General features: G+C 42.6%; 1 protein-coding gene across 7 annotated transcripts in view; it reads right to left on the bottom strand.

The window, feature by feature from the left end:
- Positions 1-16,274, bottom strand: part of herc1 (HECT and RLD domain containing E3 ubiquitin protein ligase family member 1) — an 82,812-nt gene that overhangs the window by 50,125 nt on the left and 16,413 nt on the right. For all 7 annotated transcript variants that reach the window (XM_049563521.1, XM_049563512.1, XM_049563498.1 and 4 more), the window contains exons 11-22: positions 15,052-15,186; positions 14,707-14,872; positions 12,119-12,244; positions 9,282-9,503; positions 6,480-6,632; positions 5,834-5,966; positions 4,475-4,666; positions 3,561-3,785; positions 3,174-3,347; positions 2,962-3,076; positions 2,728-2,848; positions 725-896 (exon numbers count right to left, since the gene is read on the bottom strand). In XM_049563521.1, the coding sequence (XP_049419478.1) occupies positions 725-896; positions 2,728-2,848; positions 2,962-3,076; positions 3,174-3,347; positions 3,561-3,785; positions 4,475-4,666; positions 5,834-5,966; positions 6,480-6,632; positions 9,282-9,503; positions 12,119-12,244; positions 14,707-14,872; positions 15,052-15,186 (1,934 nt within the window). The remainder of the gene's footprint in view (positions 1-724; positions 897-2,727; positions 2,849-2,961; positions 3,077-3,173; positions 3,348-3,560; positions 3,786-4,474; positions 4,667-5,833; positions 5,967-6,479; positions 6,633-9,281; positions 9,504-12,118; positions 12,245-14,706; positions 14,873-15,051; positions 15,187-16,274) is intronic.

Raw genomic sequence — 16,274 nt, forward strand, 5'->3', positions numbered from 1 at the left:
CAGAGGGAAGCTTACTTCTGCATCAGCCTACAGAAAAACGTCAATCCTGGAGTGCTCTATGAGAGTAGGGAGAGTTGACCAACAAACTGATGGCGTTGGAGGTGGTGTCAAAGCGAAAAGCAACAGGATCGGGAACCTGATTAAGTTAATGAGAATAGAGGAGCTAGTTACATCTCTAGGAAGAAGTTGGGTGTGTGCAGCCTGTCACCTGCAGCACACACTGTGGCAGCTCCTGACTGTTCAATTGCTCCCTGCAATATTTCACACTGATCCGCTGTCAACTAATGTGAAAGTTGTCATGTCAGCAGTAGGAAAGACTTGGTTTAAATTAGCAGTAACTGAATTCAGTGCTCTGCAGGCAGTGAGCATCATCATAAAAGTTTCCTCCCCGTGGCACCCGTACTGTATATTATTAAATAAATAACCAAACCCTAGAAACCCCTGAGTCTAAATAACAACATCTGACTGGAAACTGGGATAAACCTGAAAACTAAACTAACAGGACCAAACATTCATCAGGATACAGTGCCAAGCAAATTCAGCAAGAACTAACTGTTTAGCATTTTCACAGTTTAATAACTGTCGTTATGAAGCAGAGCTGGAAACAAACGGGAGCAGGCAGGATATGAACTGAGAAATACATTTACTGAATTATAATCTAATGTTTCTGATGATCAGCACACTGAAAGCAGAGAAACATACGAGTCCAAGCAGGTGTACTTACTTCCAGCCGTCATCACTTCGTGTTCCCGGTCCTCCTCTTCATCGTCTTGTTCCTGATGGCCCTCTTCCCTCTCGCGGTCCGCTCTCTCTTCAAGCTCCGCCTCCTCGTCGATGGTGCGTGTGAACGAGTGCTCCTGAGGGTCCATGTCCAGAGAGTCCTGATTGTCTGAGATCTGATCAAGTGAAACCAAATGACATCCATGAGTGCATCTGAAAATCTGTTTGTTTAATGAGCAAAGCGTCCACTCACAGAGGAAGCATCTATAAGAAAAGGAAAACACGGAGTCTGAGAGACTCCTTGAAGCTAGGGTGGGCAGTTTTATTTTGGCGTCACTGGGCAAAACTCCCATAACGCATTTTGTAATTCAAGTGGACGGAGAGAAAACTAGACTTCTGCACCTCCTCTTGGTTCTGTTTTCAGACCTCTAGCTCAATTGGTAGGGTGTGCGCCCAGTATAGGCTGAGGCCTCTGCAGTAGACCAGGTTGAATTCCAACCCATGGCCCTTTGCCGCATGTCATCCCCCTCTCTCTGAAAACTTCCCTGTCTCTCTATGGTTGTCCATCAATAAAGGCATAAAAACGCCCAAAAAATCTGGCCTGTTACTGGAGACTTTGGCTAACCACAGGTCATTTCAGGGAGAGGGCATTCCTATTGGCTGTTCTACAAGTGCAGATAAGCGTGAACGTCCCTTCAGATGCTGAAAGTCTGATTCAATGGGGGAGAATCCTGCAGAGAAAGTTGCTAATCCAGCACTGGCAAACACTGCTTACACTGCATATCACCTAGGGGTGTAACGATACATCGATCCATTGATTAACGATCCAATTACATCAATGCAAAATGAAAACATCGATCCATATCGTCATCTTAAAGATACGCCTTTATTTTGAAATTCACATAGCACGTCTGTGTCACCATTTTAGTGAACAGGTCTATTTTTATTATTTTTTGTTACAGAAGAATACTGTTTTTCATTTAAATGCCTGATACCTGGAAGAGCTCGGAAATAAAATGGTCAAATCATATTCTAGTTGTTTTTGTGAGTTGATGTAAATGATTGTGTTTGATGGGCATATGATATTGCGTCATATCGATCGCAGGCTCCTGAATCGAATCAAATCGAAATCGTATCGTGACAGACTTTGTGATATCGACAAACATCATATCGTCATCCAAACAAATCGATATAATATCCTATCGTGATGAAGCTGGTGATTTACACCCCTAATATCAACCCAAAAAAGGACAACAAAAAGAGAGTCTGACAATAAACAAAATAAAATGTGTCAGCCAAGTGTTTTAGAGATGGAGAGAAAATGTTGCTAATAAGTTAACCTTCTGCTAACTGACGCCAAAAGTTCATGGCTGCAGCTTGAAGTTCATGTTTATGTAGCTAAAGTTAGTGAGAGCCTTGAATCACAGTGTGCCCTCAACCTCACTCCCCACCGCTACAGACCACCTCACTGAGAGGAGAGTAGGCAGCAGCTCCAGAGGCTGACCTCCAGTCAGCGGCTGCAGCAACCTGAAACCAGTCAGCACAAACCCCAGCTTTGGGGGACCCGACAGCTCTGACTTCTCCCTGGATCAGCAACTTTCTGTTGCTGCTGTTACACAGGTTGGACCCAGCACTGCAGCTGGCCACGAATTCAAGCTGCTGCAGCCTCCGACTGAAGGTTCGGAGCTGCCACCTGCTCTCCTCCTGGCGAAGCAGTACACTGCAGCAGAGAGCGAGGCGGAGAGACTGTAGGGGGCGCTAGCAGCTACTTCTTATCTCAAAGAGGAGCTGGGTGAATGAGTTGAGTGTGGGACACATTGGAATACTGTATGCGCGTGCATATGCCTGTGCTGGTCTGATGGGAGGGGCTTAGGACAGAGAGGGGAGAGCTGCAGGTGGAGGGGGATTTTTCTCCTTTTCCAGATATCTGCCTTCCCTAGCTTCAACCAAATGTAAATTACTGAATGCAAACATGTGCATGTGTCCATTCAACTTCTGTTTACTCACCCTCCTCTCACGCGAAGAGGATCTCGTCTGGATGAAGTCCATATTCTTACAGGCCAGCAGGCGGTTTCGTACCTTGTAAACACTGCGATAGACCTCCGCCAGGGACTTTGATGGTTGGTACCTGATGGGAAAATAAAAATATACCTATGACATGTCTTGTTGGATTTAAAATGGTTCTATAGGACAGTGCAGAGATGTTTAATGAGACCTATCATAAAGATCATGTTACAGTACCTGCCCTCTCCACAGGCTTGGCCCAACAGCCCTGTGTGCTTCAATAAGGCTGCCAGCACAAACCTGGAAACAGTGTCCAACAGGGACTCATTACTGAGAGACGCGTTGTCCCAGTCTGCAACAGAAGACACGGCATACTGTCAGTTACTTATATAAACTAATGTCTCGAGCACAGAGGCAGAATTCATTATACGGCTCCTCAGAAGGTAGACCTTTGCTCATGGCGTAGTCCTGCATGTTGATCCAGAGGCTGTTGGCAGGTTCTTTAGAGGAACACAGAGCCAAATCCACCAGGACACTCAAGTCAGGACGCAGCGTGCAGTCAAAGGGCTTCTGCTCTTCATTACCAGACAGTGCCGCCTCCAGTAATGAGCTGATGCAGGTGTCTGAAGGACACGAGTGAACAAACTCTCATCATCTCAACAAGTCACAGAGGAAACATCACATGAATAATGGAATGAAAGGACAAAAGAAAAAACAATTTCATCTTAAAAATATCCTGCTGGAATTTAAATTAAGACAGCTGAGAAAACTACACTCAACTGCTTCTGTTTTTACCAAACACCTAAACTCAGCCATCACATCTGTCCTCTACCTACCAAGCTGTGGGATCTCCATTTCCAAGCCATTGCTGAAGAGCGGCGTTTTGAGCCAGTATGCAGTGTCCTGCTCCTCCAGTGAGGTCGGAGCTCCCTGCAGCATCCCACCGAGGCAGCGGCCCACCAGCAGGGCGACTGTCCTCTCCAGATCCACGAGCCACACCCAGGAGAGCGCCTGCTGTGGCAGGGACATACCCGAGGCTGGCTCAGCGAAGTCAGAGGTACCTGAAAAGTTAAAAGAGGTGTCGTGGAAAAGGACAGCATGATTTCTACTGCCCAGAAACATGAAGGTCTTCAAAAAGTTTACATTCTCAGGGTTAAAAAGGTTTTGAGACAGAACAGAAATATCATTTGGTGGACACATTTTCTAACCTCAGAGTGTGACCTCTAACTTTTAAACAGTTACAAAGTCCTAATTCACAGCTGTAGCTCACAAACAAAAGGTCAAATGCTAAAGATAAGATGCTAAATATTTGATCAGAAGCAGAGCAACCTACACAGCAACTCAGCTTTGATACAAATACACTACTGTTAAAGTTTTGTCACAATTAGGACCGGAGGACTCAGAGCTGACCTGGCCTCTGTGTAGAGTTTAGATTACATTCAAATGTTATCCTTAAATTTGTTTACCACAGACCAGTGTGGTAAAGAACTTTAATGGATTTTGTAAAGAACAAAGACAGACTACACAAATCCAAACAACTACATTCAACCTCATTTTCATGAAACAACAAAAAACACAAACAGCAACAATGATTATTGTTTAGTAAATGAGTTTTTGATAGTGATAGTGCCATGAACCAGGCTGAATGCTGTTAGGTAGTGATATAAAAAGGTATTAAGTATACTCTAAACTGCACAGTCCATGTTTAGATGATTTAATGCATGACATGCTTTCTTTGTTTTGTGCTCACCGTGCAGAGGCCACTGCAGCTCCTGGTCCTCCAGCGGGGAGGCAGCAGGGAGCAGCCTGTTGAGGCGGTCCAGAGGAGGCAGCAGGTCCAGCAGGTGGCTCAGTAGAGGCCTCGCCACCGACACCGGGAGCAGCAGCAACGAGTTGATTATCTGGCAAAGCATGCTGCCTGCCGCGGACACGTAGATCACATCTGGAGGTGACAGAGATACGTCAGTACTGTCAGTTCAAAACAACTGTGATGACGAAAGAAACGACTGAGAAATTATTTCAGTTTATTGAAAGTTAGTAAAACAGTAAAGAAAATATATTGTTATTACTGTGAATAAATGATTCTGTAGTTTCATATCACAGCATATAACCAATTAAAGTGTTGTTTGATGCAGTTTAACCTGCAGTGTCTTTGAGTTAGTATCATGAGACAGATTGTGAAAAACCAATAATAAAGTTAAGCTGAAGCTGAAAAAGTATTTTATGATGAAAAGGCAAAGTGAACACTGGAGGATAAGGCCCCGATCACACAGAAAGTGTTTTAGCAGCTGGAGGTGGCTTTTTATGATTATTATTAATGAGAGGGAAACTCCTTTTAATAGTTTTTAATGACAATGAAGCCTTTTGCTCACTGTTGCGCTGCTATGTGCCACGTGTTTCTGCACCCTAGGCGCCTGGCGTTTTTGCCAGAGCACTGTGAACTCCTCGAGTTGAAAAAACTGACACCTCATGTCATCTCTGCTTTTTTTCCCCATTGTCCAATGGGATGATTTGAGAGGCGGGGCTTCTGTGGTGGTCATGACAACAAGTTTACAGTTGGTAAATGGAGGAGAAACTGGTGGTAGTGGTTGCTGGATACCCAGAGCTATACGACTTTACAAAGCACAGTTAGCACCATCTGAATAGAAAACAGCAGATAAGTGCAGTACTGTAAACGTCCATGATGGAGGAGAAGCTCCTGGACCAACTGGTGGTACTCCCCATGATCTAGCCTCTTTTTTAGGGTCTCATGTACCCACACAGATCTCTGTTTATCTGCTGACAGCCTCTCACCCTCAACCAGAGCTACAGACAGCACCCTCTGCCTCAACATGGCAGCAGCTACACACTGATCACTGCAGGATACAGAAACTGTAGACTGATCACACAGGAAGGTTAGGGTGAGGAGGTGATGGGGTGGTTACGTTGCATAAAAAGGCACACAGGGCGTCTTTTTACTAAAGGCAATGTAAAAAAAAGGCAGTGCCGTGCGCATCGCCTTTTGCAGCCTGCAAAGCCCTTTCTGTGTGATTAGGGGCTAAGAGAGTCGCTACAGCAGCAGCGACGTGATAGACAAGGAGGAATAAAGAGATTAAGTGATCCTCTTCACCCTGTAGCTTCTCTCGTATGTTGCCGTTCCAAGAACTCTCTTTTATCAGAGCAGCTGAGCGGGAGAAGATATCTGTGGCGTGAGGCAGCAGGAGCTGCAGGTGCTTGTGGAGTAACGCCACGCTGCTGGAGTTCTACAGAAAAAAACATCAGGATCAAAATATTTGAACTGAAATCTGGTCCTTCAAAGAAAATACATACTTATTTTATAAACATGTACAGCCACTGAAATCACATTTAATCAAGACATTTTGTCAAAACTTAGCTCAAAAACAAAACAGCTATGTAACTAGGAGTTCCTCTGCTTCATGCATCAGTTAAAAAAAATGTGTTTTCTTTCAAGATTTAACATGATTTTACACTTCATGAATAAGACCATGTGAGCTCTGAAATTAGATGTGCAATAAAGAGTAAATAACTCGAACATCACGGGCTTGTCCCTTTCAAGTCCAAACATGCTGTAATCTCAGCAGTGTTGCAATAAGTCACATGACCCTGATGGCACCGGACCAAGAAGTTTAAATAACTACATGATGACTTTTTGGTTGTGTAAACACCATTTCCACGTAATATAACAGTTATCTGTGGAAGAGAGAGAGAGTGTTTGAAGAGGCTGCACATTAACAAACACAGCAGAGTGTCCGTACCTCAGTGACAGAGTTAATGTGGCAGTAAGCTAACAGTTGCTTCTGTAGGGAACACAGCAGTTGGTGGAGGTGAGCTGGTTGGCTGCTGTCAGAGGAGGACGTGCCCTGCTGCAGCTTATCGCTGTTCTTCTCCAGCTCACCAAATGCCTGATCCTGCCAAACACAAACACACAAAAAAATCAGATATAACAAACTATAGGTTCACAGATATCGTAGGTAAGTCAGGGATCTTCCAAGACTAAACTGGACTGAACTGTATCGTAACCAAAGGGTACTGAGTGAAGGAAAGGTCTGTCTTTTTCCGAGCAGAAAATATTCAGCAGACCACAGTTTGGTTTCGGCTGTCAGTTTGTGGCGGTTGTGAAAAATACAAAAAAAGCTATCACATAGATTCAGGATTAAAAGCAGCCTTAAGGCCGTTACACACCAGGGACGTGACAAATCAACAACATGAAAATACTTGTGTATTACACCTCATAATTCTCTGCATCAAAACAATTCATACCAACAGCAATGCGAATTTGTGACAGTTGCAACACTTGTTAAACTAGAATCACCACCCTGTGGTTGTATGACTCCGCCCACCAGTCCACCCTGTGGTTGTATGACTCCGCCCACCAGTCCACCCTGTGGTTGTATGACTCCGCCCACCAGTCCAGTGTCTCTGACAGTCTCCATCCATGTCAGTGAAAACATGGATGCTTCACACACAGAAGATCTATACAATCAGCACAGTTTCAAGATTAGAGTCACCAATTCAGTATCTGACCAAATGTCTCCCCTTCTGTTCCTGAGATATGACGTTAAAACATGATGATGTCACAGTCAAGCTGACCTTTGACCTTTTGACCTTCATTATTCTATCCTGTTAGACATTTGTGTCAAGTTTGGTCGGAATAAGTGAATGAATTCTTCAGTTATGGCCAAAAAACGTGTTTTTGTGAGGTCACACTGACCTTTGACCTTCAACCACAAAATTCTGATCACTTTATTCTTCAGTCCAAGTGGACGTATGTGCCAAATGTGATGCTCAGATATCGCATTCACAAAAATGAGACAGACAAGGTCATAGTGACCTTGACCTTTGGATGCCAAAATCTAATCAGTTCAGTGAAGCTGACCTCCGTCTTTTGGATATAAAATGTCATCACTTCATTATTTAATCCTGTCAGAATTTAGCATATGAATTCTCAAGTTATGGCCAAAAACACGTTTTTGTAAGGTCAAAGTGACCTCTGAGCTCCGACCACCAAATTTGAATCAGTTTATTCTTCAGTCTAAGTGAATGTTTGTGCCAAATTCAAAGGTGTTCCCTCAAGGTATCCTTGAGAAATCATGTTTGCAAGAATGAGACAGACGAGGTCACACTGACCTTGACCTTTGACCAATAAAATCCAATCAGTTCATTGTTGAGTCCAAGTGAATGTTCGTGTCAAATTTGAAGGAATTCCCTCATGGTGTTTTTGAGATATCGTATTCACAAAAACGAGACAGACAAGGTCACAGTGATCTTGACCTTTGACGACCTAATTCTAATCAGTTCATTCTTCAGTCCAAGAGGATGTCTGAGCCAAATTTGAAGAAACTCTCTCAAGCTGTTCTAAAGAAATTGCGTTCATGAGAATGAGATGGATGCAAGGCCACGGTGACCTTGACCTTAGACCCTTGATCACCAAAATCTGATCAGTTCATCCTCAAGTCTAAGTGAATGTTTGTGCTAAATTTGAAGAAGTTTCCCTCAAGGTGTTCTTGATATTATGTTTACAAGAGAGGGACAGACGGACAGTCTGAGGACATGATGCCTTTGTTTGGCACAGAGAAATAAAAAATGTATTAATGTGCAAATTTTTTACAGGAGGAAAAAAAAATGCCCCCGGTGTGTGAAGGTCTTTAGACCTAATCACGTTCATGGGCAGATTCAGCAACACTTTTTCAAAACGATATTCAAATGTTTTTGTTTCTCCTGAAGCTGGTTCATCCATCTAAATATGTTTTTCAGATTATTTTTCACACCTGGAACGAGTTAACATGTTCTCCCACACATGACGAGCGTGTCCTAATTACAGAGGGTGAATCTGACATTGTTTCTTATGAGTAACACAGAATCATTACTTTGTTCCACCCACTGCTTTTGTGATCTGTATTCTCAGTATGGTTAAATTTAGAAGACCCAAATTTCATTACTGGTTTTTGTTGAATTATGTTTCTTTATCAAGATGTTTTTTTTTCCCAAAACAAAAAGGCAGAGCTCTGCAGATGAAGAAAATGAGTAAGAGGAGCAAAAGGAAAAATACATCGAGAGGCAATGAACACAAAAGGAGTGAGTCAAATGCAGAGAGGGCTGCAGTCTAATCATCATTCATTGCTAAGGCCTGCATAATCACACACACTTGAGCATACAGCCTGTGTCTGTGTATGTGTGTGTGTGTGGTACAATCAATAAAAAGCCGTCTTTAGAGAACGAGGCACAGGAATGAGCCGCTGCTGTGCCAGGAAAAAAGGCAGCAGGTGATAATAACAAAGGATTAAAAATGAGTCATGCTCTGCCTCCAACACTGAGAGCAGGGAGGGAGATGGAGAGACGCTCGGGTGTAACAACGATGCTTTTTAAGTTGACTTCACTGATGACTTCCTTCCTGACTAATGTCTGCCTTTGTCAGTCCTGAACAGATCATAATAACCCTGCCAATAATGGTTTGTCACTGAGTAACACACACCCACACACAACACACACAAACACACTGAAATCAATAAGAGCAAACTCTGCGCTCTCTGTTGGAGCTCAACCAAACATCTACTTACAGTATAAAAGCCCAGATTCCTGAGCAGCGTCTTCATCAGAATCTCAGCCAGGTGGGTGTCAGGGTGGCCGGCTGTGGCGCTGTACGTGGGGTCCGGCGAGGCTGTGAAGCCCTGGCCAGAGGTCAGAACCTCGGGGCCGTCAGCAGGAGAGCTGTAACCCAGGAGCGAGGCCACGTGGGTGTGGTCCTGCAGACTGGTCAGGATGATGTCCAGCTGCATCCTCTGATAAACACAAACACACAGGTTTCAATAAGACTGCTGACCTTAACAAACAAACACAGCACAGTAATAGGACATGATATCAAACTTGTTCACTGTGAGGTTCATGCTGAGGGCAGCAGCAGGTGAGTCAACAGATGCTTATCTGTAATTCAGTAATTGGGAAAATAAGGCCAATGTTCGGACAGTCAACAAGTTTGACCAGTGAGAAAAGATGTCCTCAGCTGAGGTTATCACAGCAACTCATGAATACACTCCTGCTTTTACCTTGTTTTCCTTTATACATGATTTCATTTGTTGAGTTAACGCCACATTTCTGCACATGAAATGTTTCACAGATGAAAAGCAGTTAATGCTGTTTAAGAAGTCTGACATTATGGAAATATGTTTATTCACTTTCTTGGCATGACTCAGATGAGAACATAGATATCACTCTTCTATCTGAGCACTGAATATAAGGCTACAGCCGCTAACTGTACTGCCTCTTTCCTGTGGTTCTGTGACATTCAGAGCAGCAACCACTTTCTGCTGTGTACAGATACAGTGGAGTCTCTCTCTCTCTCTCTGTTTTCATCTCTCTCATGTCTAGACCAAACTGAACAAATATTTATAGACGGACAAGCAACATCATAATTAAACAGGCTTTTATTTTTTAAATTTATTTTATTTTGAAAATTGGCCGGATTTTTCTGTGTCCGACTTCCTGTTTGGTAAGATTCACTCTATCCAGCTTGACAGAAGCACTCGCGGCTCGCGTGAAAAATAGACCAGACGCCGAACTGAAGCGCTGCAGTGTGCGAGCCTCCGTGGGCACTCCGCTCTGCTCAGCGGCCTGTGTGGACAGTCAGATAGGTTAACATGGGCACCGATTGAAAACTGCCTCCGCTGCTGGGCACTGCGCTTTGGTTCCACGTCCAGTGTGTCCGTGGCGTGACTGAATGAGAGACTGTGAAAACTTAAGGCCCGCCCTACTCTGCCTCTGATTGGCTAGAACTCCTTGTTTACCTTGAGTAATGTGATACACCATTGGTAGTTGGAACTATCACTTTGCTTTGCTTTAAAACGACTGGTTAAATGTTGCTACGGCAAGATGATAAAATATTCACAAGAACTGAGAACTTCAAACCCTGAGTCACTGAAGCGTAGCGCCCGTCCTCTGATTTCCCCTGGTTAACACTTTTAACTCTGTCAGCACTGTTATGGAGTTAGCACCGTGATCTGCTAGCTGCCAGCTCAGCCACCTCCATGTTGAGAACTGTGTGGAGTCAACTCAAACCCCTTTAACTTCTGAAGCTCTGATGAAAGTTCAGTGAGGAAGACGCTACTTGCTATGCTCCGGCTGTATGTTTCTTTCTCACCCTGACATTCACTACTTGCACGCATGCTCACTCTCTATCTCTAGGTGTCATTGTCTGTGTCTGTCAATCACCTCATCAGCTGTTCTTCAGCTGATTCACAATCAACAAATAACACAGCGACACACTTTCTCTGTCAGCCAATCATTTTACTGCTCCTCATTTCAAATATGGTTCTTTCTCTGACATACTTCTCTCTTGCTGCAGTTGTGTGCACCCTTCACCTCCCCATCACCACCCAGTTTTCACAGATTCATCAGCCTCAGCAGCCATCAGCCGCTCAGATGTCCCTTGATATCTCCCTCTGATGTCCAAGTGCTAAATACTTCTGTTAAATCTTGCTCAGCACAAATCATCTGCTATTCTGTTCACTCATATTCTATTATTGCTATTCTACTATCTATCTACTGTCCTTCCAGTCTTTATGCTAACTGGCTGCTAGCTGTAGCCTCATTTCTATCATACAAGCATGAGAGCAGTATTGATCTTTCTTCTAATCCACCTCCAGGAAGACAGTGCATAAATTAATTTCCCAAAATCTCAAACAATTAATTAGAGTTTGATTAAAATAATCCGAAGCTTCATCTCTCTGCAACTTTGGTTTTAGAAGTCCACAAAAATAAACATTTCAAACAGTTCCCAGAGCGGATAATTCTTATGACATTTTGATGGTGGACTGCTGAGCAGGAATGAAACTTGGAAACACAGATGGACTTGTTGAAGATGAAGCGTGATCTTCTTGAGGTTTCTGGGTCAAAACTTTGTGGCTGTAAGAGACCACTCCAAAGAATCAACCACAGGCTTTTACTCCACCCACACAGCCGACCAACCAAACAAAGTGACCCATTAACCCAGAAGCTCACAGCGTAAAAGCTGCATTCATCATCCATCTGACCTACACAAACCTTGGGTACATTAATGTATATCTGTAATGTGATTTTAATGGGTACCGCTGAGATTAATGGGATCTAAAAAAGCTTCACCTACTATACACATGTATACAACAGTGCTTATATTAAAGGCTCAGTTCTCAGCGTCTGTCTCCACCTATTATCACAAAATCACATCCTGAAATGGGAAACCACACTTAAACTGAACTGTTCACCATCCTGCATCAGCTGACATTGGGTCCTGTTTATCAGAGGTTCATTGTTACAGGTAAATAAACCAAAAAAGCTAAAAACTGTTGATTTTACAGCCACATTTCTGAAAGCAGTAGGGCAGCTGTATGTGTGTATGTGTGTGTTAGGAGGCAGAGGGTACCTGTCCTTTGGAGAGACTCTCCCATCTGTCAGGGCCCTGAGGCAGCAATGAGTGGAGGAGCTCCATCCTCTCTCTCAGCGGAGGCAGCAACATGGTCGCCCCCACAGACAGAGTGTCAATCACCGCCTGATGGGACAAACACACACACAAATACACACACAGACATCATCACTGCTTCAGGTGATGCAACAAATCCAGAGCTTGTTGACATTGTGAGAAATTACTGTCTCAATGTCCCTGATGATAGTAAAACAAGAAGACCATGAACACAATGTTTTTCAAGGCAACATAGAATAAAAAGCACAAATAAATCAGTCCAACTCCGCACTGATTACAAGACATGTTTCTACAAACCAAACAGCAAAGGAGTGACGCTTCATAGTAAAAATTTAATCATTTATTAAACAGATATTTCAGGGAAAATAACTCAGGATTTTTAGGAAACAAAGAGCTGAGTTTGACTCTGTTAAAATACAGAGACATGAACAGTAAGCTGAACTTGCTTTACCAGTTGAACATCCAACACTATAACATTTATTTATTTAGTGCTTCTCAAAAAAAAAATAAATAAATACACACAGGGAAAGGGAACATTCAAATCAACATAACATAAACAATAAACTAGAATCTATGTGGACGTTTGTGCCACATTTCAAGAAATTCCATCAAGGCCTTCTTAAGATATTGTGTTCACGAGAATGGGACCAACGCAAGGTCAGAGTGACCTTGACCTTTGACAACAAATGCAATCTTTAGATACGGCCTTCACGAGAACGGAACAAACCGAATACATAATGTCTCCAGCCTTGGCTATTGCAAGAAACACTGATGGTCCAAACATTTTTTAATGTAATGATTTGATGCTTTTTTTTTGAATACCTGGGATTTGGACTGTTGTTTGAACATCTGAGGATGTCACTTTGGGCTTTAGTGAAATGTGATGGAAATTTTTCACTAATTTTCGATATTTTTTGGACCAAATATTTAACTGTTTAATCATAAAATAACAGAAGCCAAGAATCTTTTTAAGTGAATCTTAGGTTTACAATTTCAAAACTTAAACTTGTCATTTATAACATCGTCAGTCCAGCGACGTTAATTTTTAACATTTAATGTTTCTTCACAGTGTCACAGTTTTCCTGAAACATTTTATTGTACGTTCCTGTCTGTCAGGTTTTTTAAGCTGCACCCTTTTAGCCCCGGGCGATCCTTAACCCTGACCTTGGGCTGACTCTCCTTTTCACACACACACTGTTAACCAGGGACGACCTGAGCCCAGGGCGACACATTCACACTGCACCTCTGCTGACTCATCATGTGACTCATTTAAACATTCAAAAATTCAACTGTTTACCAGGAGTGATATTATAACAAAATCACAAAGTCTTCCACCATCCAATTCCAATTCAATGTGATTCAGGAGCCTGCGATCAATATTTGATGATATCATCCGATCATTTAACAGAGTCTGTTACAGAAGAAGCTGCTGCAACTTTCTCTTTTGTTTTTTGGCCATAAAATACAAAAACAACACATAAATAATAAGAGCGGTTAAGTTGACTTTAAACTAACTCCACTAACACACATTAAACAGCACATGGATCAGTTAACCTTCAGGGCTTTCTGTCAGAGAGACCTTTCTGAAAGAAATCTTTTCACTTTAACCCAAACCATCATCTTTTTCCTAAAACTTGACTGTAAACTTCCAACAGCCATAAAACATGGACTAAGAGCAACATCAGTTAACAAATATTTAAGATTTAGCTCAGTAATAATTGCCAAGGTTCACAGACAAAACAACTCTCACCCTTCATTAGCTTAAGCATGTCTACATTGCACAGATTAGCCTAGCGGCTAGCAGAGGTTTCCTCTACTTACAGCTTAATAAATTACATGTACTATTTATACTTTTTCTTACTTGCTGCTAGTTTAAGTCTGCGTCTCCTGACAGAACAGTATAGTTAAATTTCAGCCTGCATGCATGTTTTTTTCAGCCCAATATTGGTGAAACAGAGCAGCTAACGTTACTACAAGAAGTTAGCGGAGCAAGATGCTTGGCCAGGCAGGTATGTCATGTTTTATCTGATAATAGCATTGTTTACATATGGCATATACTTTGTCTGCTGACCCGTATTTTCTTCAAAATCAAAAATATTTCCACAATGCTGATTTATTCCTGAGTAAAAAACGTTATTCTCTTCGTCTTTGTCTAGGCTACTCGCCGACTGTCTGCTGCTGTTTGACTGTGACAAAGAATTTCAAAATGAAAGGCATAATCTAGAGATGATGATATGAATCAATGTTTTCGCTTTGCATACACGATACTGGATTGTTGATCATTGAATTGTTATATTGATCCAGATTGATGGATTGTTAAGACTGTATTGTTTACTTAGCCCTGTTTCATACTGTCAACTTTTAGTCTCAGGCTAAGGCTGCTCTGAAGCAGGGTCAGCGAGCCCTGGGCTAATGTCTGGGTTAGTCTACTCAGAACGTGTCAGGATTGTGCCACAGTGAAGACTTTGTTAGCCTGGGGTTAAGAGCTGCTTTAGAAGCTATTACTTTGCTGCTGACAGCTTTTGTCTCACCTCCTGAATCTCATCTGGCACGGAGGAGTCCATCAGTCTGAAGAGCAGGTTCCTCAGGGGCCTGGCCTGCCGACCTAAGATACTGGTGGCCACGCCCCCAGCAAGGGCCAGAGCCAGATGATTGGACAAGAGCCGAAGGCACAGCTTTAGGAAGTTATGATGCTCCCTACAAACACAGTTATAACCATCAGCATATATCAAGGGCATATTTATAATCTGACACCAATCTACAATCAAAAGGAAAGAAGGCGTATCAGCCGTTACAACAAGTCATCCGTCAGTGCCAGAAATCCACAGGTGAGGAGAAAAAGCAATGATGGCAGCCTGCAGGCTGTGTGTGTTTACCTGGATGAGGGGAACGGGAGAGGAGGAACTTCACTGTTGATGCCGTCACAGTAGCGCTCGAGGAAGGAGCGCAAGTGTGAGAAGGTACTTTCTTCGAGGTCGACACAGTAGGGCCGGTGCCAAGCCACCACTTGCCTGGAGGGCCAAAGAGAGTAAATATTAGCAAGTGCTCTGGTGCTTCACAGCTGCTGGAGTGGAAGGGTAAAGAGGCTGGAAGATACTAAAAAACACTGACTGAACTGGACATAAAACCTTTTTAGAAGAAAACTCTGGAGGGTCACACTGCTGCTTCTGCCTAAATCCATTTCTTTATAAAACAGTTCACTTGTGCATTGAAGCATTTACAGTTTCTAATAAATGGGATTATTCGCTTGAAGTGAATGTACCTTCTCACCATCATGGGAATAAAGAACGATCTGTTCCCCTCTGTCATGGACTGTACCAATAAACTCATCAGACAAAACAATCTCCCAGAGATTTAATACAGCACTGTCACAAAGTTAGGAGACTCACAAAGGATAAATTTTTATAAAGAATCAGAGCAGCTGAGCAGAGATATCCTGACATGAGTCCGTAGTATCAAGCTCAAAAATGCTGGATCCTACAATTCCCATAATGCAACTCAGAAGTCTTTTCCTTTGAAATGGTTATTTTTTTCAAACCCCACACCTCCAGTTTGTAACACAGATTTTCTATTAATTGTTTTAGTCTTACAGCCCCGACACACCAAACCAACTCCAGAGAACTAGCAGTGATGAAGGTTCCCTGCTTCTGTCTCAGCCAAAAAGTTGCACATGAACACACTGCAAAAACTACAGCTATCAGCAAACCAACACATACGTTCTGCACCTGTGTGAGAGGAAATAATTCTCTCTCGCTAGTGAAATGGACAGGAAAGAGTTTTATGCAGACCATAATGTCACAGTGAAGCTGACCTTTGACCTTTTGGATATAAAATGTCATCACTTCATTAATTTATCCTGTTAGACGTGTGTGAAGTTTTGTCATAATTAGTGCTTGAATTCTTGAGTTATGGCCAAAAACATGTTTTTTTTAGTTCACACTGATCTTTGACCTTCAACCACAAAATTCTAATCAGTTTATTCTTCAGTCCAAGTGGACATTTGTGTCAAATTTAAAGAAATCCCCTCAAGGTGTTCTTGAGATATATATTATAGATATATATAAATTGAGACAGACATGTCACAGTGACTTTGACCTTT

Source organism: Epinephelus fuscoguttatus, linkage group LG2 (genome assembly GCF_011397635.1).
Source record: "Epinephelus fuscoguttatus linkage group LG2, E.fuscoguttatus.final_Chr_v1".
NCBI lineage: Eukaryota > Metazoa > Chordata > Actinopteri > Perciformes > Serranidae > Epinephelus > Epinephelus fuscoguttatus.